Here is a 23521-nt window from a genome sequence, read left to right as displayed (position 1 = left end):
TTTAATGCTCCAGCAAAGAGCTTGCTGCTCCCAGGCAAACAGCCCTTCCTCTTGAAAACCCACCTCTGATTCTTTCAAGCAAATTGCCTCAAAAAGATGAGTACCAGCCACTTCTCTCTTTGCATCCTGCAGCTTCCCGCTGTCACAGGTGAGGGAGAGCAGCTCTGCTCTAAGAGCTCTCACTTTCAGAAGAGAAAGGTCAGAAAATGGAAAATAGAATGGATACCAAAAGAAAGGTTAATTATAGAAGTATTAAAAATATCTTTTGTGAAATAAGAAGCTTTATGAGCAGTTTGTCTTCCACCTCTAGCACAGCTCGTACCACGGCGCCGGTTATACCTGTACTCCCTGTGCTGCCCAGACACTGGCACACATCATCCCTTTCTCTTAATCAAAGGAAATATTAACCCAAACATCCTCTCTGTGCACGTCCCTGTACCTGTCTCTGCAGGCAGGTGGTTCATATCTGCCCTTTTGAGCGAGCTGCTGTGCTCCTAACGGAGAGGAGAGCCTCCGAATGGCATTTGCCAGTATTACCTTGCCTCAAAAGCCAAGGGCTTCATGAACTCCCAACCTTTATTTTTAGCACTGCCCACGCTCATTAAGGTCTGTTTCTTCCCCAAGACATGACCCTGGCAACCCCCCTGAACCACAGAAGAACCAAAGGACAAAGGACCCCATACCTGTCTGTGTTATGGTTTATGTTATGCTTGCAGACACTGACACATTCTATTTTCAGATGAAAAATTAGGAAGATACTTTAAGACACCTTTGCCATCAAAACTTCCCAGCCTGGTTTACATTTCTATAAGCAAATCAGTGAATTAAATATAAACACTAAACAGACACACTGAGTATTCTCGTACCTAATCATCTGATTTTCTGTTACACAGAAGTTTCAGGAAGCAGCTAAAACATGGATGTTTGAACAAGCTGCAGCCATCAGTCATCTACTCTCAAACCTGGAAGAACTCCTTCCACTGAGAGAAAATAACCCCTCAGTTAAACTTAAATGACACCCCAGCATCAAGTCTGGCATCCTACCGAAGGCAAATCCCCTCTTAAATCCCTTGGATGGGATCTTCTGAACCCAATCACCATTCCAAACAGCACCTGGTTTATGTACAGGTAAGATAAAGCTCCTTTTACTCCAGGCTAACTCAGCCATGTTACTCAGGCTGAAGGTGATGTATTTCTAAGTGTCCTAATGTGCTTTGCTAGTAGTTCCATAGGCAAGATTCCATGACTGTAATAATTATGGCAGTAAAATATTAGGAGAAAGGCACTACACGGTGAGCAAGAATCTGAATATCCCATACAAATATCCTACAAACCAATAAAATACAATTACTTCTGGTAACTAAGTGAATGGAAAACCTGCTAGAACAGTCTGAAAGAAAATGCTGGTATCGGAATAGCATCATTTGTGTGCAAGAGCAAGAATTCCAGATCAGGCCATAATAAAATGATGAGGCAACAGCAGAGGAAGAAGCTTCATTAGGAAAACAATGGGATGAGCTCCAGGAAGCTCCCTAATGGTGAATGCAAGGCAGAATACTTTTATTGAAAAGTAATTATTTCATGTTTATTATAAGGCAAAGCTGTGCATATGAGCAATTACCCCAATGAACTGGTGAGCTGCAAGTTCTCAACTCCTGCTAATCCCGTGGCAACCGATTCCTCTGGTCACACTCCTGGTCTCACCACTGGAGCTATTTTTGTCATGGAATAAGACAGATTTCCCTGCCTCACCTCAGCACTAATGGAACATCTTTTAAGTGCATTTCACATTAAGACTTTAAAACCCACTGCTTTTAAAAGCTGCCTATGGTTAAATTTTCATTATCATTAAACAAAATACAAACAGGCCTTCAGGACTGGTACCCTAATGAGAGCTCCTACACTGGGACAGGCCAGAACCAGCTGTGTCCACCTTCTGCAAAAAATCCTCAATTTCAGCAGTTTCTCTACAGGCTTTACAGAAAGAACCCCTCCAAAAAGACTCAGTTTAGCTGATGATCCCATATTCAGTCCAATCTCCTCTTCTTTGATGTCCCCTCTCAACAAAATACTTCTGAAGAAGCACCTTTCACTTGATTTTGCACCACTGTCAAAAAAAACCCTACCTTCCTTTCTCCCAAAAGGTTTGGCACCTCTGCTATGTCCAACAGCAGCTGCAGACACAACCTGAACAATCTTGCCTCTAAAATCCCAAATGACCAGTCAGGTTTATACTGGAGTCACTGGGAGGAAGGTGAGAATATTGATACTGGGCCAGTGAGAAATTCCATGTGTGGAAAAGTATGAATCCCAGGGTTAGCCTGAACTCGGGCTGGAATTCAGAAAAAATACTAAAATTGGAAGTATTTTAGTCATCAGTTTCTAAAGGAAAAACTATGTGCATATTAATCTACCAAACTCCTACTGCATGGACCACTTGTAAGAACAAGCCCCTTATCAGAGAGTGAATATTGAAAAAAAAAAGGTAATTGAGCTGATGTCGATTTTTAAGCACAAATAAAAAGTCTGATCCAGAAAACTACACTTAAAAATTATTAATACAAACACTGTAAGTCTGAAGAAAAGCAATCCTGTGGAGTTCTGTGCCTTTTATAAAAGCAACAGCACTATTATTACAGCCTGCTTCCAGCCCCCATCAAAAGTCACAAGTCGCTGTTCATTAAAAAATGCTCATTAACTCAGCTCTGCCCTGACCAGGGGCTGGGCTACTCATGCATCTCCAGCAGAAGAGAAATGCACCAATTAATCGTGCCCACATCTGCAGCAAGGCTGAGCGAGGTCTGTACCAGCAGCTTCATCTTCCATATAAATCAGAACAAACCCAACAGCTGAGCATTACCACTGCCAGCCCGTGCCTGCCAGCTACTTTATGTCCTAAATTCTTTGAAATGCAGTTCCCAAAGCTCTTCACTGAGCAAGACACAGCAATGCTTTCAGCACATGGATCTGCAGATCTCCAAGAAACAGCATCAGGTACCATCAGGTGAGAAAAACTGCCCAAGATACCAGCATGTTGCCTTGTAAAGCTGTAATTAGCAAATACCTGATTTATGCACAGCTGCCCTCACATGAACCTCAACATTTTGCTTTCAGAACTAAGCTCTGACAAAGAAATCTCACGCAATGCACAGACCTGGGCACGTCTTCACCCCACAGGCTGTCAGGAACACTCATGCTGGAAACAGGAAAGAGAAAGGAGGGGATGCCCCGTCTGATGCCATCACCAATCCTTTGGTGAGTGAAGATTTTTATTGTTGCTGACTGTTATTACAATTACCCAGTCCATGGAGTCAGCAGAAGTGCTGTGGGGGTGTGTATGTGAACAGTGTCAGCCACTTCTGGCAGGACCATGACCATGAGCAGGTCACCCTTGAGTACAAAAATATCTTCCCTATTTATTTTCTGTAGCATCACAAGCCTCATATATGAACAATTTAGCTACAAGTGGACTGTAAATCACGTGGGTTTAAAAAGGAACGAGTGCTTCAGCAAACTGAGATCTCCCAATGCACATTTCAAATACAAGAGACAGGTCGCAGCCCTAAAAACCAAGTACTCAGACCTTACATAGAAACGTTGGCATTTCTGAAATTTCAGCTGAACAATCAATGTGCTACTTCAGTGATAAAGAGGAGAGAGAGAGAGTAAGAGTTAAAAAACCTCTAGTCAGTAAACTTACATTCCCAAGCACAAGTTGTTCTTAAAAATACCAGTACAACTATGAAAAAAATGACTGAAGTTATCAAAAAAGAATTATCAGAGCACTCTGCAGACATATTTTCAGAGGCACCAAAGAGACATCAGAAAGAAGACGGAAACTTTGAACTTTAGTAATTTGGGCTAGCTCACTAATATTTGCAGTATGAGCCCCAGGTATGTAGAGCAAGAGCTGCTGACCTCAAAAGGTTTGCATTAGACTGATCCAACTTTTATTGGTGTCTACGAGTAATTGCACGAAGGAAAGTGAAAAAGACTGAGGAATAAGTGTTGAGAAGCAAATCAGCTGGCACACTTTTAGCACAAAACCTTTTTAGCAGAGAGGCACGAATCTCACAGGAACCTCACTTGCTGCATCCTGCTGTGGTTAAAATTAACCTCTGCAGAGCCAGGAACAGAGGAGCTGCACACATGTGAACCTCTACAGCCATTTCTCAGAGCCTTTACTGACAGATGCCTTGAAGGCGTAACAAAAGAAAGGCTCTACATTACATAGTTTTTCCACTGTATCCTAAATGTTTATGTCACAGCGGTACCAGAGCCAGATTTAACAGTTAACCACATCCTGCAGACAAAACATCACTCACATTTCTGAAGTCCAGTGTTCATCTGCGTGTAAGAAAGAAGCTGAAAGGAGAGGTCGCCTGGTCCTGGCAGACAGGCCAGCATGGCAGACAGGCACTAACACAACATGGGGCATTCACTCCTCTGCACACTGCAACAACAGAGAGACAATTCAAAGTTATAATACAAGGAGGAACAGAGAAAAGAAAGCGGCAAAGAGCCATCCCTGGGTGAAGGCCTGACCAAGCACAGATGCACAACCGCTGCTCCAGTCCTGACTGCATCTCCTAACGGCAACGGAAATACTTCAAGAACTGGGTCATCTGCAGGGTTAAAACCAAAATAGCTGCCTTGCTCTCCTCTGCTACTTGACACACAGAGAATAATCCATTGCTCTGTCCTCACTTTTCAAAGGTGGTTGTTATGAATGGTAAAGAAACCACCATCACTCATTTCACTATGTTGAAACGCACTGGTATCCACCAAGGGAACTTCTCTAGAGAAATCCTGTCAACTGCTCTTTTGCATTTAACAAAAAGGCATGGCATGCATAAATTGAAGGCAAAGTATGCAGCACTCTGCCTTGTGGCAAGATTAAGCTGCATGCTACAGCTTGTAATTTCTGTGGTCCATTAGGCTGAAAGATGAATGGCTATAACTTCCTTCGTTTCAGCAGAGACTCGCTAACCCGAGCTGCTGTGGGGCAGACAACAGCAAGATGTGCACAAAGGGACTGCAGAGGTGCCACCATCCTCTTCTGTCTGGTCCAGCATTTAAGAAATCAAACCTTGAAATGGATCACTAAAGCTCTTTGTATATAAATATGGCACAACTCCTCTTAAATCCCACCAGTGCTGTGCAAAGAGGGATCCCAGCAACAAGACTAACTGAGGCTCAAAGTGTCCAATGTTACTAGAATTACAGAGATTTAAGCCAGAACAAGATCTCTAAAGGCCATCTGGTCCAAGCCCCTGCTCAAACCCTCCTGGCTGCAACACTTTATAAAGTTCTGGGAAACAGAACCAAGCTGGAGAAATTAGAAGATTTTTTTCTCCCTGTCCAGATGTTCACAAGCATCAATGCTGCTATACAGAGCAAAACACCTAAGGAGCAGCTAGAAAGGCTTTGGGACTTGGTATACGACCTCCAAAACATGGGAAGAGTTGAAGGATTCAAGATTTGTAAGCTGATTTAGTTTCAGTCATTGTTTCACAAGCCCTAATTAAAACAACTGGGGAGGCAGAGATCAAAAGGGGGGGGGGGGGGGGGAAGAGAAAGCTCGAGCCCAGACTCGAGAAGCCACATCCGCCAAAACCTCTCAGAGGCCACTTCTGAACGAGCCTCGCTGCTGAGACGGCACAAACAATGCGATGACAGCGATGTGACACCGTCAGCACCGCCACCTTCATGCTCCAGAAACCTCCAACAGCAGATTTCTGCAGAGACCTTTGAAAGACTTGAATGCAAAACCTCACCTCAGACCACCAGCACAGGTCAGGCTGCCCACGGAACACTGGCACCAATGGAGTGAACAGCGTGGACTCGAAGCTTTCCTGCAGCACAGCAATTACTCACTGTGTACAGTTCATTAGCTCCATGTTTATGCATCTCCTCAGCTCAACACGCAAAGGTTGATTAAACCAACGGCCAAGAAAATCTCATACAAATATTAATTTATGAGAGTTTCCGCATCTTCACTGAGCGAGTGCTCTCCAGAGCTGGCCGAGTGTGGCTGAGTGAACCTGCTGGGTGCCACTGTGACTAACAAAAATAGTTCTGGGCACTGAATGTCAGTCTGACAATCCAGCTGTTGCCTATTCACCCTTCCCACGCAGAGTAACACAGACCTGGTGCCGTGAGAAACACAGACATCACCTCACCAAGGTGTGGGGCTGACAGCAAAACCACCAACAGACACATTTGTATCATTCTCCATTTCATTTCTAGGAGACAGCAACAATCTGCACTGCCCAAAGTCCAAGCTTTGTAAAATAAACCGAAACCTGGATTTTCTTCTGATTCTCCAAAGGAGATGGAATTCTTGGAGTCTTTCAGAAATGATGACTGAAGACCTGTCACGTCCACAACATCAAGGAACTGCTTGAGGAACTGAAAAATTGCCCAGCCTTTATAGATGAGATTCAGTCATGACTGTGGGTACACAACACTCAATGAAACTTGCAAACAGCCCGTGGGCAGCAGTTCCTTGTCCCAAATCATGCCCAGCAAGACCAAAAAGACAAAACAAGAATCCAGCTCCTTTTAATCAGAAGACAAAACCACTGTGAGTTGTCAGAGCTTTACCTGAGTAAGCAACAGAAACACCCACAGTCAGCAAGAAAAAAATAATAATTGTATTTTTCTTTTTTCCTCATTTCATCAACTTCAGAAGGCTGGCACAAACAAGACCTATTTCTCAGTGAAAAGCAGACAAACAAAATTAAGAGCCTTCACTGTAGACAGAAAAACAGATCACACTATTCCCATATTCATCTGAGCATCCACCTTTTACTCCAATAACGTCTGACACCAACCAAGGATTCACTTCCCGTGCCTGCAGGCCCGAAGGAGGTCGGTGTCTAAAACATTATTTAATTGATGGCAAGTTTGTGTGCAGCCCTGAAAGAGCACAGCCGTGCTCTGACTGAGGGAGCAGAATTTCTGGCAGCAAGATGCAGGGAGGTTTTGCTCACCTGCTCCATCATTAACGCTCATTAGAGCCTGAACTGTGACGCTCTCAGAAAGCCTCTTGCTGAAGTGCCCCAGCGAGGTGCACGCAGCAATAAACAGGATAATGGCACATTAGGAGAGAGAACAAGTGATTAGGAGTGGTCACAGCATTCACCTCGGAATAGCCAGGCTCCTGCTACATGACAGCAGTGCTTCCTTGAAGGTCAAAACATGTATTTACAGAAGCTTTAGCTCCAGTATGGAGAGCAATGTTTTAGAGAGAGCTATAAAGGCAAGCTGTTCCCACAGGCAGATAATCGTTTTAGGTAATGCCAAAGGTTCATAAAAGACTGGGGCGGCAATAATAATTTTAAAGGAAATACTGGACTTACAAAAATAATTTGAAGTGGAAGCCTAAAATTGCTCTTCTAGCTTGATTTGCAGTAAACAAATTGATGACATCTAGGTCACTGCTGAGCATTAGAAAAAGAAATTCAGACTTGCATAGAAGTGCTGACCATAACTCCATCACTGAATTTCTTATTATAATTAAAATCCTGGTTCAGTTTTTCTTCTCTATGAAATCAATGCCAGTTTTCATAATCAAGGTCTCAGTATTTGAAAACAAACACATTTGAAATATCCTGACAAGCACCCCATGCATTTTTTTTCTAGTTAGAAATTAATTAACATTTATTCCCTTTGAGATCCTCAGCACCTGACCACTACTTTCTGACCTGACTCTTCCCCAGCATGAGCTGGCACGGACAACTCCAGTTCACCACCAGTTAAAATGAACTGAAATCCCTGGCATGGGCTGTATTTGGGATCGAGGTGAGCAGTACTGGCTGTCTCAGGATTGGCAGCTGGGCCCATCAGCCCCTCCTGCTTGGGTTTATTCCTTTTAATTAGAACTGAACTTGGCACATCAGGACTTCTCACCAGCAGTTCTGCTCTGCGGTGGCGACTTGTGTGGGCACCAGCACCTGCAAAGCTGCAGCCCCTCCAAGAATGAATGGTGTGCTGCTGGGGGAGCTGGAATGGAGAGGGTTTTGCACTGTACCAGGGTCAGTCACACTGTCATCTAAACCAGTCAGCTGCAAACTGGAGAGTGATCTGACCAGTAGGCTGTGGCACCCAGCCATGGAGGGCTGTGAACCATGAAAACTTCGGTTTTTAAATTGCATTTTAAACAGATTCTGTACACTGCCAAACGCAGCACAGCGAGCTCTGTCTTGAAAATATATATATAAAAAAAAGATAAAGCATATCTCTAGAGGAAAACAATCATTAGATTGGAATAAATAAATAAATACCCCTCTTTGAAGTGATTTTAATCTAATCTGGCTGCGGGATATAATCTTAACAGCACACGTACTGCAGGATGCTCCACAAAATAGCAGGTTTAGACATGTGAACAGATTTTTCTTCTCCTAAGATCTATTAATAATTAAATCAAAGCATGCTAAGCTTAAGAGGGATTTGCAGTGCTTGGGATTTGGGGGTAATTGGCACATCCTCACAATGACTATTATGTTCAGCCTTACCTGCACATCATGGTGGTTTTTGGTCCAGGCAGCACAGTGTCCCCTGTCACAACAGGGACTCATCAGGATGGAAGAACCCACATCCACCCACTGCCCAGGGACACCCCTGCAGAGCTAAGAATCAATTCCAGTAGAAATTACCACAATATTGCTTTTTTGACTTAAAAATGTATCATTTTCTGAACTATATTCAACATTTAGTATTTATTGCCTCTGTATTTCTCAGACCAGGCGGTGCTTTTACAATCTAGAGTAAAACCTAGGTGTAAAGCAACTACTAGGAAATTTCTAACACAGTTTTATCATCATATAAATGGACCACATATAGAGTTACTGCCAAGTTTTCAGATACACCAGCCTCTGAAGCTCCTGAGAGGCCTTACAGGGTGAGAACACAAAAGAAACAACTCCCCACAAACCACCCCTGGCCACTGAAACATGGGAAACTGAGCTGGTTTAGAGGAAAGCAAGCTGGTGATGTCTAAAGTTAGGTTCCTGAAAGTAAACAGGCATGTCTGAAATTCCACAATTAACTGCGGGCTTGTTCACAAACCCCTAGGCCAGGAGGAAGCGGGAGCATCCACCCACACACAAAAGAAAAAGCTCCAAACTATTCCAAGTTTCCAGCACCCTGGGGTCCCGAAAGCCTCAGTGTGAGGGTTGTTAAAGGCTTGTGGCTGCTATGCTTTGCTTCTTTAGTCACAAGATAGTTCCATGAAGTTCCACATCCACCGTGAAGATTCGGGGCCATTGGTGGGATTTACGGCAACCCCCCGAGCGCACGCAGCACATGCCAAGTTCAGAGCACAGAAATGCTGCAGGCAACAACAAAAACTAACCGGGGCTGTGAAGTTTTTCTTTGGTACAAATGTCTGCAAGAGCTTGCCAGGAAACGGAATTGAATCCGGGCCAATTTTCATGCTCCGAAGGAAACTCAGTGTCCCATTTACCCCCCTGACAGGCTGCTCAACACCAAGGAGAATAATTCCTTTTCCCTCTCCCAAAGTAACCTAAAATTTGGGGTTTCAAAGACTTGTTCATGTCAATGGCAGACATCGAACCCTCCTGCCAACCTCAGCATTTAATACAACTCCTTCCAGGCAGTCATGCTTTGCCTGACAGTGTCTAGACCCATCCTGCAGGCTTCCTGCCTTTTTCCAGCTCTAAAACTGCCCTTTATTCTTGGGCACTTACCAGAATGGCCCTTTCCCAGGACAGCTGAAGAGCCAGAGATAAATCTTAGCGTTTCCTGGAAGAAAATTACCAAACTAGCACTGTATTCATCACCGGCTGGTATAACATCCTCTTAATGCTTTATAAATGGAAAACTGCAAAACAGTGGGCAGAGAAGTTGCCCTCTGAAATGGCAATAAATCACAATAGCATCGAGTGGACTTGGGGATAAATAAATAGGAAACTGAACAATAGGAAGTCGCCTTTTGTAGCACGGGGAGTGCACAGTCAGCACCTGCCAGCACAGGACCTTTGGCTTTCTGCATTCAGGTGGACCTTTTGTGGAGCCCTTGCAACAGTTTCGATTAAAATCAATTTTTGCTTCTTGCCATTTAATTAACTATGATTTTGCTTGTAAACCACGCCACCTTTTAAGCTGACCTCCATTTATAATGTTACTCAGGCAACAAAATTCATTTGGTGGGGAAGGCAGAGAGAATTTAAATGCTGCCATAGCACAGCTCTGCTCCTCTCTCCGAGCTGAGATGACAATACCCAACAGGGAAGAAAAGGAAGCAGCTTTGGGATAACAGCACTTAAATGGAATATTGTTCATATCACACTCCTCATGCCCAAGGGCTACTACTGAAGGCTTCTAGGTGAGTAATTTGGAACAGGATGCAGTGCACTAAAAAAAGCCAAGGAGGCGGCTCTCAGCTTCAGGTATTGCCACATGTGACATCAGCTCCATCAAATTCACTCCTCGGATAAAGCAGCAGCCAGCTCAAGGTTATGATCTTAGAGTTTAAAAAGCCTTTTTTTAGGTCTGTCCCAAGAGATTATTTTAAAACACAGTACTACGCATCTGCCGAGGAGTAGAACAGTTGGCTTTAATTGTAAGATGGATTTTTACATAGCTTCTGACCTTTCATCTAATTGAGGCCTGAAGAAGAAAAAAAAAAGAGGAAAGAGAAGCTATACGTCACTTCAGTTATTAAAATCCATCAAGCTCAGACTTTAGCCTTGGGATAACCACAGCCAAAAAATTGACTTGCAAGTAATTATCACTGCTATCTGCAATAAAAGTTAATTGGACATAATTGAACTAAAGCCCTAATCTGAATGAAGCTGTTGCTGGCAAGAAGCCTGCTCCTGCCTGCACTCTGCAAATGGAACTGCTAGCAGGAAAATGGACAAACACGAGGCTGCTTTACAGTCTGCCCACTGCAAATCAGAGCAGTTCTGCAAACAGCTCATTAGCTGGGCCAAGATAAAGCCATTATGAGGTGAGCCCGTCCTCACCAAACACACCCTTCAACTACACCCAAACAGGGCGATGGCGCAGAGTTTCAAAAAACAAGTTTTAGTTTTACAGAGCTCTTAATTACAGGCACTGAAACATCAGAATCACGTCACCAGACGCCGGTTTTATCAGCTCCCCGAACGCTGTCAATACCAGTACAAATAATGTACTTTTTGAGCACGTAAAGATACCGACTCAAAAGGTTTTCAGTGCTGATAATTTACCACCTTCATGCAGTTCAATAGCCTTTCCTGTTGTAGGACCAGCTTCTTTCATCTCTGCAGCAGAGCAGACAATTAGCTGCTTTCTGTGCTCAGCCCATGCAGGTGGCTGGGGGAAGGGAGCGTTCAACTCAATTCCTGCTGATTCGTCCATTTATATTTTGCATTTTTGTTAACTAACAGACCAGAAAGCGGTCGTCAAACCCCATGCTACTCCAGAACTTCTTTACAATTTTAATTATTAACACTCTGTCCTTCACCAAAGCATATCAAAGCACTTAACAAACATTACTGAAGCCACATAACCACTCTGACACGGGCAAAAATTGCACACAACTCCTTTTACAGTTGGCCTCACTTTTTTTTTTTTTTTTTTTTTTTTTTTTTTTTTTTTTTACTATATTTATGTTAGAAGAGTGGTCTCCTGATGATGGACTAGTCTATGACAGGAGAGATGGAGGGAAGTATCTGGCTCACCACAGGTTCCTGACATAATTTTGGATGAAGCATTTAATCACCTCATGCCACGGTCACTCTTTGTTTAAAGGACAGCAGTGGGTAACAGTTTTCTACCACTGAAGAAGACAAATGAAACTGCAGAGCATTTAACACCACCTCGACTCCTCACATCAGGCTCACAAGGTCACAGTCTGGGCAATCTCCTGGGGACAAATGGACACAGATCAGCTTTCCCTGTCCTGAGCACCACTTGCTCACCTCCTGCTCCTCTGCATCTTCACAGCTCAGAACAGAACTTCTTAGCTCAAGAAAGCTGCAACCGAAGAACCAGTGACATCAATTCCCTTTCATGACCCAAATCAGTGGCTTACTTTACTTTGCTCAAAGCCCTCACCTCTTTTTAAGAGTATTTTTAGATTTAACTCTGTATTCTGCAACGTGGCAGGAGCTGACAGACAATACAGGTGTAAAGTAGGTCTTGCCAGGTGTTGCTGGCTGCTCCCGAGGTGAAGGAAAGATGTAGAAAAGACAAGTCAGGACAATTGTAGGGCCTGGCCAAAGCTTCAAATGAGGATTTCTGGCTGTGCTTGAAACACAAATACTAGTGGTCAGTTGTGAGACAGATGAGATACTACTTTTACCATGGGAACATATGCAAGAAATACGAAAATCAACCTGCCTGAAGTCAAAAGCAATTTGAATAACTTTGTATCTGCCTCCTCTCAATTTTCCCTACACTAAAAGCACTCTGACCTTTAATTAGTTTTCTTTCTCCTTTTATATGGTAACTTCCAACTTCAAATTTTTCATGCTGTACCGGTGGGAAACAGGGATGAAGACACAGCCTGGGATGTATCTTAGCTATGCTGATGGGTGCATGTGGCTCCATGGATATTTGGGGAGGGAGCAGAGGATGCTACAGCTGAACCACAGCAGCTAGGTAAACACAGCACTGTCACCAAAATAACTTACCCTGGATACCAGGCTTACATTTTTATTTTCAAAATGCAAAACAGACTCTCTACCCACTGCTGTAGCATTCACAAAAGATCCCATTTTCCTCAACGAGATACTGTCAGGCACAAACAAACATTCCTTCCTCCAAAGCACCCATTATCCTCGGGGCAAACTAAACCCAACTTCTTCCTACATGCTTGAACAGCATCTCCAACATCACAGCAGTTCTGAAATATGGAACAAGACTTACAGACACGAGCGTGCCTGTTCTCATGTGAACATGAGGGAAAATGAGGGTTAGCTGAGATGACTTCCATCCAAAGGAAAGCCAGAGCAGCCCGGCCTCTGCCAAACTACAGGATGCTGCTCACACATACCCCAGTGGAGGTACCATGCATTCCCACCAACAGACATTCTCCATCCTTTATGCAACTTCCTGCTGCCTTCAAGTGATAAGAAACCAAAATACACACTGACCCCTTTCCCATAGGGGACAGCCTGCAGTTATAACCTCAACATCCTCAGCAGGAACAGGGTTATGTGCAGCTTTCCTACGTGTCCCACGTGTGGGAGAAGCACGAGGCTATAATTCTGGGCTTTACTTCACCACACAGGACATGCAAGAATTGTGAGCTTCCTCATGCCACTCTCGAGCAGAATTCCTCCCTCTCGGCATTCTTGCTTTCCCAGATCTGAAAAGGAAGTTTTTCTTAGCTACAGCAAACAGCTGCCTAGGCAAAGCGGAAAGGAAACATGAAACAGTTCCCCTCTCCTGTGGCTGCTTCACAAAGATCACCATTTTCATTATCTCCTCTCACTCCACACTTACTCTGTAAAAGCCCTGAATTAAAGTCTTAATCATGACTTACAGAAATCCTTGTGGCTGCACATGACAGAAGGAAGACAGTTTTTCCTTCTAAAATATCGTTAGAAGTTACGGATTACGACAGTTCCTGGGTAGGAAAGCAGCTATCTTCCCCTGTTTGTTACAAGCTGATTATTTAAAAAAAAAAAAAATATTCAGAGCTAACTCTGAACAAATTTTACCTCTATTCAACAGATAAACAACAGAGCAGACATTTGTTAGCTATTGAAAAATATGTTTTGAGTCCTGTTTTAAAAATAGATCCACTTGAAAATGAGAAATATTTGCAAATAAAATGAGGCAGAATGCATTACACTTCGTAACAAAAGGAAAACTGAACTTGCATATAAAGGAATAAAAATAGGAAGTGACTCACTTTTGGACCAGGTGTGCTGGTGGTGTGTGAACATGGGCTCACAGGGAGGATGGATTTGGTTTGCATTGGTCACGCATGTGACCCGTTTTGACCTGTACAATCACACTGACAGTTTGGTTTAGTATTTCTCTCTCTGGACACTGAATTATGGTCCCACACATGGTGAAATTTTAACAGCCCATTTACAAAGCCAGCAGTGAAAAATACGTTTTTAAGATCCAAAACTGGAGATCTCTGTGTGATTGTGCACAGCAACAGAGCTGCCTGCTGGACCACAAACACATCAGCTCTTGGATACACATCTTATCATTTGTAAAGGCAAGATAAGACCTCCTTCTGTAGTTGGAGATACCGTGCAGCCAGCTGCAAAGATGAAAAGCATTTTAAGAACCTCAAACAGAAGCTGCAACACACGTACAAAACACCCACCAGCAGAAAATAGAAGCCATCAGGTGAATACCAAAGAGCTGGACCAGACACTTTGGATGGTGTTTTCCTGTCAACCTTCACAACGAGGTGCTGGTGTCCTGCTGGCTTGTCCTGACAGACCTAATGTCCTTATCAATCTCCCGGGAAACTCAAAGGCCACCTTGTAACAACTCCATAGAAGAAAGGACAAGAAATACATTAGCTGTGAGCTATTGTAAAAAGTCTCTGCTATTCTCACTGCTTTCCTGAGAAGCATGAAAAACAGCCACTTGCACAGCTGGCAGTTCAAAATAGCCACAGGGAAAGCAACATGAGTGTGCAAGGTGCCTTCAAAGCCTCTGCACACCACAAGCACCAGAGGGTTTTGTCTGAAGATCTGATAAAACACTTCAGTACGATCTCACCTGACTCCTCCAGCAGCTGCCAACACACCACCTTTACCTGAAGTTTATATTCATGACAGATTTATTTTTTCCCAGAAAGTTTTACTGACTATAGGATGTTTTTGTTTGCTTTTGTGCATCTTTCCTCCTCCACACTTGCCTTTTCCTTTAAAAAAAACAAACCAACAAAACCCAACACACAGAGAGCAATAAATAAATTGTTAGGGCAGGACACAGAGGGAGTGTTTCTGCAGGGAGATCCTTTTGCATGGCAAACACAATGTGGCTGTGTGGGAGAAGAGAACAAACACTGCTGTTGCAGCCTGCACCTCAACAGCAGACGGAGCACAAAGCTGCCTGCACAAAGGTGAGCTCCTGGTAACCCATCTCCAACAGCCCTGACCTTCACTGTGCAGCTCCCACTGAAAATATCCCCAGGTTTTAATTTCCAATTTGTCTTTCCAGCCACGGAATTGCTACAGTCAACAAATTCAAAAAGGTAAATTTTTCTACCTTCAATTAACTGCATTAGTAGTGTTTATAACTACGTGATTGATAAATGCTCTACAGAAGCTGTAATTAATGTATTTTTTCCTTGGAACACACACCGAACCCCTCGGCGCTCAGACACTTAATGAAAAGCAATTTATCAACTTGCTTTGAACAGCTGAATCTGACTCCTTAATGCAGAGAAATAACACACTTTGCTTTAAGCACCACCACTGCGAGAGCGGAATGCGCGCCGCGACATCCCGAATGCCATCAGACGCGGCCGGGATTTTGATCGGGGTGACAGCGACCAGAGAGCTCATCTCCCTGGCTGTGATTCAGTCTGGCTTAACTGGGATCCTTTCCTCCTGGGATGCAGTCGAGCAGGAGATTTGTGCAGATGTGCTCTTTTTTTTTTTGCAGGATGGGAGGGGGATCAGGAGCGCCTCTTCAGGACACGGGACAAAGTTCCAAATTCTCCCATGCCTGGCACGCGCGCGCCGGGAAGCAGCAGCAGCAGCTCCGTGTATGTCAGCCTGGACATGTGTTCAGCTGCTCACAAAGCAGACAAAAATAAAGTGCTTACAGAGTGTTTGAATGCTAATTTCTCAAATTGAGCGTTGCTTTGTATAGTTGACATATGCAAAAAAAAAAAAAAAAAAAAAGTAAAAAAAAAAAGAGGGGGAAAAGAAGCGTTTAGGAGGAAAAGTTTGACATTCACAGAATATTTTACGTTGGTATTAACCACTGGAGGGGATTAACCAACCTTCAAAGGCTAAAATCTAAACTCCTATTTCTGAGAGTATAGGCTAGAGATTTCCAGTATAGGAGCTGGTCTGTACTCCATGTGCCAGACTGAACGTAAGGATTACATATTTCCATTGCACATGTAAGTCTGTTTCCCATTCCTGCAGGGTCCTGCTCTCTTCCATTTGTCTTTTGATGCAGATAAAAGCTAATGCAGATTGCAACTGCTGATACAGAGAAAGGCACAAGACACAGCGAGCTTTTGGACTAAGGAAAAAAGGGACTCAGGTCCAGACTGCTCGAGCATGTCAAGAGATTGTCTTTGAAACTATAAAACTAGAAATGAAAGCGCTGCGTTTTTATTTGATTTGATCAAAGAGACTAGGAAGGAGGGGGGGAAAGAAATCACATCTTATACATGCAGGGTAGCATTTAACTACTTCACACACGATATGGGACCAGCTGATCTCATACAGATATGAATTTGGAGAAAAAACAAAGAGGTAAAGTCACTCCAGCTCTGCAGACACTGCCTGCACAGATCACTGCTTCAGGCTCTGTAAAGAGCAACAGGAACCTGTTTCAAAGCCAGAAAGCCACTGGAAGCACATACCCATCCCTCGCCATGGGCACAGGTTTCCAGTCTCCAGTGAAGAGCAGAGGAGTGGGCTCCTGTTGAATCACAGAAAATAGACTCCAAATACAACGGTTACTTGAATAAATCACTGATTACTCCAGTTCCAGTGCTCTGACTGTGGGATAGCAGCACACCGTGGCAACCTTCCCTAGGAGGGCTTTCAACTGCAAGCTGCAAAGGGACAAGACTGAAATTCTTGAACGGAGCATCTGCTCCAGCACGTGCTTGGCACCAGGAGAACGAAGCTCTGCAGAAGTAGAAATGGCACTACAGGTAGCAGCTCTGCAGATCCCAAACTGCAGCATGAAAAAAACAGATACCTATCGCTGCCACATTCCCTCAGAGAACAGATTTTAAGTATCTGCTCATGGAAATTTCTAACTGCAGAAGGGGAAGCATTTAGATTGCCTCTGGGCTGAAACCATCTAGGTCTTCGCCTTTCACTAAAAATTAAGCAGAAGTCATTTTAAGGAGGCAGGCAGACAACAGTCTTGCACAGGAGATCAAAAAGCTCTCCAGATGTTTATTTTAAATGAAATTCAGAAGCCAGTATAAACCAGATTTGAAACACTGAATAATCCTTACCATAATTTGCATGAGAAAAACAGGCAAAAGGTTCCATCCTACTGCTCTGAAACTCTCCAGGAACATGCAGGCTTGGATTTTGTTCCTTAACTCTTCAGATAAGAATCTGAAATACGAATAACTCCACGTTGCAATCTGATGGCTGTTAAGAATATTTTTCCCCTGTGCTGTACACTTGGATGCTCTACACATACACACAGGGGCATCTCATGTGAAGGAAGCCTCTGACCTTCCTCACCAAGACTGCGCAAAATTATGGATTGAAAAGTGTCTAAAAATGTCAGTCCTAAATCTTAAACTTCTTCTCCTCTTGCTACTTTCACTGAATGCCTCCTGATTGTGCAAAAGCAGAATATTCAGGGCGCCAATCTAAGTAGTTTGGGTGTTACGCTGACAATGTCTCTGGAGAGGGGAAGAGAAGAGAGGACAGATTTCCAATAGCTCAGACACTTCCCTGCAAGCAAAGCTGCTACACAGCAAAGGAGATAAATAAAGAGGGAAAGTAACACACCAGAGAACTTTCACCAAGGTCATGTCAGGATGCTGAATGCTCCCCATCTGCAGGGGAAGATTTAGATGCCTGTTCCACCACACATATCCACTCCCCTGTTGGCAACAACAGCCCTCATTAAACCAAACCAGTTCTAACCATGAAAGAAAGGACATTGGGAAGATGATATTAGCTAACAAATGCAAAAGGAAAACCCAGCAGAGGCAGTTCTGGAGGGGTGCCTTCTGCAGCAAAATGCAGCCCCAGAGCATGTGCAGAGCCCCTGCAGGACCTGGGAATGGGCAACACAGGCTATCCCAGCCAAAAGGATGGACAGCTCTGATCAATGCTAACAGCTCCTGGCTTGCAGCAGAGAGATTTCATACCCATTCAGCCAGAACAGAGCAGGGATCCCATTAGGAACAGGAGCTTTGAGGACTTTGTTGCTGCACAGGGTGACCTACAGGTTGCAGTTCCTCCTTCCTTGGCAGTCAGGGCTGTGGACATGTGGCAGAACCCTGCAGACAGACTGTACCAGGAAACAACAGCCCTCCCTCCCCCAAATATTGTATCAGTTACTGCTGTGCCCTTAACAAGAGTGTTTCTTGCCCGTTTCAGCAATCTGAAAGACACGCTGGGCAAAATTTCAAGCTATGACAAAGTGATCTTATCACTTCTGTGCTGTTCTCGCTACACAAGCCCCTGATTCAGCAGCATGTAATAAAATCTTCATTTGCATGAAAAGCACTCTCTGATCACAAAGTCTTCTGTTCGACAGCCCTCTTCCCATCCACGGCATAGAGATGCAAGCACCACTGTCATTTTGCCTGTGACTGAGGTGGAATATTTTATTTATGTTTTATCTGGAGAGGCTCTCAATGTTTTAATGCCATCTTTTCCTAAAAAAAAAAAACACAGTATTTTTGAATAACACAAAAGCTGCACACAACCCAATGATGCAAAGTTCACTCGCTACACTCACACCTGTATTTTTAATAACCGTGTCATGTGAAGGACATTTCATATCAGCACAAGGTGACCACGAACAGTTGTAAAATGCCTTTTGTACTCAACAAGTCCAGCCTTTTCCAGTTTGCCTTTAGAGTGCTCGGTGTCATGACACACAGCACTCAGAGGATGTATGTCAAAGGAAAGGAAGGTGTAGCCATGAAAAGAACAATGCACTGCCCACAACAAGATTAATCGCTGTCATGAGAAACCAATAAAAACAAGTATTTTGTTATCTTTCTTTACAAAGGGACTGTTAAAGCTTAACTATATAAGGAAACTTTTTCCTTTGGACTAAACCATGAGCCTAATGTATGTGGGCATCCCACATGCCAGCATATGCGATTAATTGGCTCTCGCCTGATGCCGCGGGAGAAAGTCCAACACTCCAGAGGCAGGATGGAGCTTCCACACAACCAGCCTGTGCCCTCTCCTGACTACTGCTCTCCCTTGTCCCGTGCCAGGTGACACCACCACCCATCTCCACCTGTTCGCCATGTCCCACGTACGCACCTCAACATCGCACCCGGCTCCGAGCGAACTCAGCCAAAGCAGAAATACCTTTCATCACGTCAGCAGTGCGGTCCCCATTTAGAAACGTTTTCTTTCACGTTAATCCAGTGCCAAAACGTGGTGGTGTGGGCTGTGCTGATCCAGAAACAGTGCTAAGGATGCTGCTGCCTCCTGTCTATCACCGCACGCTTCATCTCGCGCGTGGCCAGGCAGTGACAGCCCTGTGACAACAGGCACTTTAAATTGGGCAGCTCAGCAGCACATGTACACTGAATTTTTGAACAAGCTATTCTAAGCTGCTTTGCTAGCAATTTCTGGCCTGTGCAGTTTGAAAGCGCACGGTTCTGGCCCTCACAAAGAGCAGACCTGTAAATGACATCTTGAGGATTAAGCTGATTGAGATGCAATTTGCCTAGCAACCATTCATTAAGCAGAGTTCAGAAACAGGCCAGCAATCTATTCCACCTCCTTATCTGAGCAGTAAACAGATAACAGTCTCTACTGTGTCCTCTATGCTCCAGTTCAGACACACTGTAAACAGATTTTTCAGAAGTTTAAACTCCTACGGTAAATCTCCGAGAACAATCCTGCTCTCCAAACACGAGGGATTCAGCCTCACCAAGTGTTTTACAAGTGAGAAACTGCTCTGGAAGGAGGGTAATGCAAATCAAATTGTGAATGCATTTGCAGTTCCTGTGCCTCCAATATTTTCTCACATCAAGCACTAAGAGCCCATCCTAGTCGTTAAAAAAAAAATGTTTAAAAAAATCTTAATCACACAAGCACTTGGCATTGCTATTCTGATCACTGAAAAAAACTCAATAAAAATCTTATTCCCTTCCTTCATCTTCTGCAAGGAATCGATTGACACTTCCAAAGTCTTTGATAAAGGCTCCCCTGCTACAGAGAAGAAAACAAAAGTCACGTCCTCCCTCCCATTAAGCATTTTTTCCTCATAAAATAAGCAAGACGACGTAAACGTCATCAGTGGAAATCAAACCAGCTATTTCAGCTCGAAAATTTCAGCTGGAAAGATTAAGCGAAATCATGATTTTGCATAATTGTTTCCCTGCAAGAAACATCTGATAACATCCCATTCTGCTCCAAAATTAAACAACAAAGATTAGCACGGACGTATTTAAGACTATATACCTGAATGGTTTGCCTTTGGTGTACAGTTCTTCTGGGAAATCACTGTGACATACAGCATGCTATTACAATTAAATATGCAAGAAAGAAGAATTAAACTGACTATGAATAATTAATACCCTACAATACTACTTCATAAGGAAAAGTCTGGCTGAATATTCCCGCAGATGAGATACACTCAAACACGAGGCACAGCAGAGCTGGCAGCTTTACTTTTATGATGGGGTTTAAAACACCAAGTAACTTTATGGCTGCTGCTCAATTCTAGAGAAGGTGCCAGCCATCCAAGCCTTCTCCTGCTGGATTCCCATCCAGCTTCAGAAAAATGGGATAAATGCAACTGTTGCAATAGTTGCTGCACCGCTCATCTATGTCCCGGAGGTAACAGGCTTCCCAAACACTTTCCATTAAAAGGTATAAAGCAATTATCTGACATCCCAGAAGGGAGAATAAAGCAAATATGATGCAACAATTACTTAGGTGATAAGATCAGGCTAAGGTTGTGAGAAAAAACAATTTAAAAGGGTTGCAAGAGCTAAGGAATGCAGCTTACTTTCCCAGAATCTCTCTTAAGGACAAAGATACCATCAGCTCCAAGAGTCGACCTTCCTGTTTCGAGTTTACTGTTCTGAAGGCTGCAGAATATCAACTGTAGCAAAGCTGAAAATGGCAATTAAAAATATGCTTTTTTTTTGCACAACATCACCCCTAAATTGCATAGATTAGTATTTATTGAGGTCCTGGTAAAATTAATATCCAACTGTGGGCATTTTCCATTGGACTCTAGTCGGGTCAGCACAGTGACAATTGACACAAATACATTTGTTCCACATTTTCAGCTGGAAATGCCCAGTTCCTCTCTATTTATCCATGCACGGCACACCCAACACCCTTTTTAGAGAGAGAGAGATTTGAAATCCAACCAACATTTGTGATCACTGAGGTGGAACATGGCACTGCTACTGTAATTGCTGAAGGTGTGACCACATCCCTCTGCTCCTAGCCCCATACTGCTCCAGGAGGGTCTTGTTCCTGCAGGATCCAACACTCCAAAGCAAACATGAGCTGAGGGTCTTTCTGGGCACAGGCAAAGCCATGCTTGAAGTATGCTGGCTTAATATTAATTTTCTATTAAAAATTAATAGGACTAAATGAAGCTTGCAAGCCTGTGGGCACCAAGGCAGTTATTTTGCCGACGCATTCGTTGCCCAGAGGAGCAGGAGGTGAGGGATGGGCTGTTCCTGCAGGATGCAGGATCCATGTGGCTCCTGGGGGGAACAGGGGGCTCTTCCCCACATCCCCAGAGAGACCCTGGGTTCCATTAGTGCTGTGTCACTCCGTCCTCCCGCCCAGAAACTGGTGGGGAAGATGAAACCCTGATGAGATCCTGGTGAAAACCTCAGTGTCATTGCATCTGAGATCCAGCCCTCTCTGGACACCGCCTCCAATCCTCACCCATGTGCCCCTTTCCCACCTCCCAGAATGAATTCCCTTGCCAACAAGAACCCTGCAAATATCCGGAGTTTACGTAAGCTTAACCTTCAGTCCCTATTAATGTTAACGGAATAGGAAAAAATTAACCATGGTGCAAGTAAAAAAGAACTGTATCTGCATTTCTAATTATACAACAAAACACACCACATGGCAGTATTTCCAAGCACCTTGCTGGGAATAAAATAGCCAGTGGACTGAGGTTTCCATTTGGAGTGGTGGATGCATGAGCAATCAGCATTGAAGCTGACAGTTAAGGGATGAGGACACGAGAATTAAGGGAAATGAAGTGACATACGTGAATGATGATAACAAAAATGTTAATAATTAGAAAAACAGTCACCTTAAAAATTTAAAATTTCATGATCTCTCCTACTTTTTAATGGCTTAGCCTACTTTTTCCAACCTAATTTGCATGATCAAAATAGGCCTCCTGCCAGGAAGCATTAAAATGGCAGCCCCCCATCGAGACAAAACTCCCTTCACCATACGAGACTGAAGGACTAATAACTATTCCTAAAAACATTTTAAATCCATTAACGTTGTTTAGCAAACACTTATTTAGAATTAGTGCCGCCATCAGAATTTGATTGTGCTCTACTAAAGTGTTCTATAAAAGCCTTTGAGGGAGGAGCAGGTCCCTCCCAAACACCTGTGCCATCTCCAACCCTCTCCAAAAAGCTGAGCACCCTCACACTCCTCAATGTTTTCCATCCCAAAACCCCAAAGTATTCTCCAAGATCAACCAGTTTCCAACAGCTCTTCAGAGTGCCAGGCTGGGCAGCTGGAAGGACTCTCCAGGATGCTCAGAGTAGCCAGACCAGAGGACAACATCCCCACCAACCTCTACACCCACAAATTAATTCCATACACCAAAAAAAAACAGGTTAGCACAAAAATATAAACCTCAATATTGCTGATGTACTGAAGATTTGGATTCTAGTAGAAATATATGGTGGTTTATACAAATTTGTCCAAGCTATGTGTTATCCTTTCAATGCCATCTGCACAAAATCAGAGTTTTATCTGAGCGTTGGAGACTAAAATAAATCATTTTCTCCGTATCTACGATCCTGTTGGAGACAGACGCCACAAACCTGAGAGCTGGCTAGTGCAGGCTTGTCTAGTCACAAATAAAATTACATCCACATCAATATGATTTATTTTTAATAAAAAAAATAAGGCAAACCAGGCTCTTCATATCAAAACAAGCTCAGTCAGCATCCTCCATGCCCACAGAAGATACCATGTACAGTGTGAAATTGTCAGAATAAAACTGGAATTGGCACTGTCATTTCCCCTAGTAAGAAATACTACTACCAAGAGACACATTTTAATTGCCACATGTAATGAGAAGTACCTGCTCATCCTCCACTTGCTGTACTTATTGGTATTTAAATTCAGGACTACAAGTCTTGGCAGGATATTTTCTGGTGACTTTAGTTTTTTTGGAGTGTCCATGCCCCAGAGTGAATTTGGCTCTCCAATGCAACACAAATGACCCATCTCTGTCCATGTATGAACGAGGTTCTTGGGCTGCACTTCTCAAAGCAGCTCGTCCTGAGTGTCCCCTGTGAGTGGGACCTCGCAGTAATTAGCACAATCTGATACTGGAAACTCAACTAATTCTAACACTGATCCCCCAGGACAGCACAGCCCATGATTTGAGAAACGTTCGTCCCAAAAGGCCCTTTGTTTCTACCTTTCAAAGTCACCAAAGGCTGGTA

At 43.6% G+C, this 23521-nt stretch overlaps 1 protein-coding gene across 2 annotated transcripts in view; it reads right to left on the bottom strand.

Moving 5' to 3' along the window:
- FAM222B (family with sequence similarity 222 member B) overlaps positions 1 to 23521 on the bottom strand; it is a 36452-nt gene that overhangs the window by 6021 nt on the left and 6910 nt on the right. Inside the window, exon 2 of one of the 2 annotated variants that reach the window (XM_083875217.1) lies at positions 4326 to 4453. The exons of the other annotated variant lie outside the window; for it this stretch is intronic. Within the exon in view, the coding sequence (XP_083731343.1) occupies positions 4326 to 4407 (82 nt within the window). The 5' untranslated portion in view covers positions 4408 to 4453. The remainder of the gene's footprint in view (positions 1 to 4325; positions 4454 to 23521) is intronic. 2 annotated transcript variants of the gene reach the window in all.

The sequence above is a fragment of the Zosterops lateralis genome (genome assembly GCF_965231275.1).
Source record: "Zosterops lateralis genome assembly, chromosome: 19".
Lineage (NCBI taxonomy): Eukaryota > Metazoa > Chordata > Aves > Passeriformes > Zosteropidae > Zosterops > Zosterops lateralis.
Note: the sequence above shows the minus strand (reverse complement) of the source record. Positions and strands in the feature narration are given on the sequence as shown.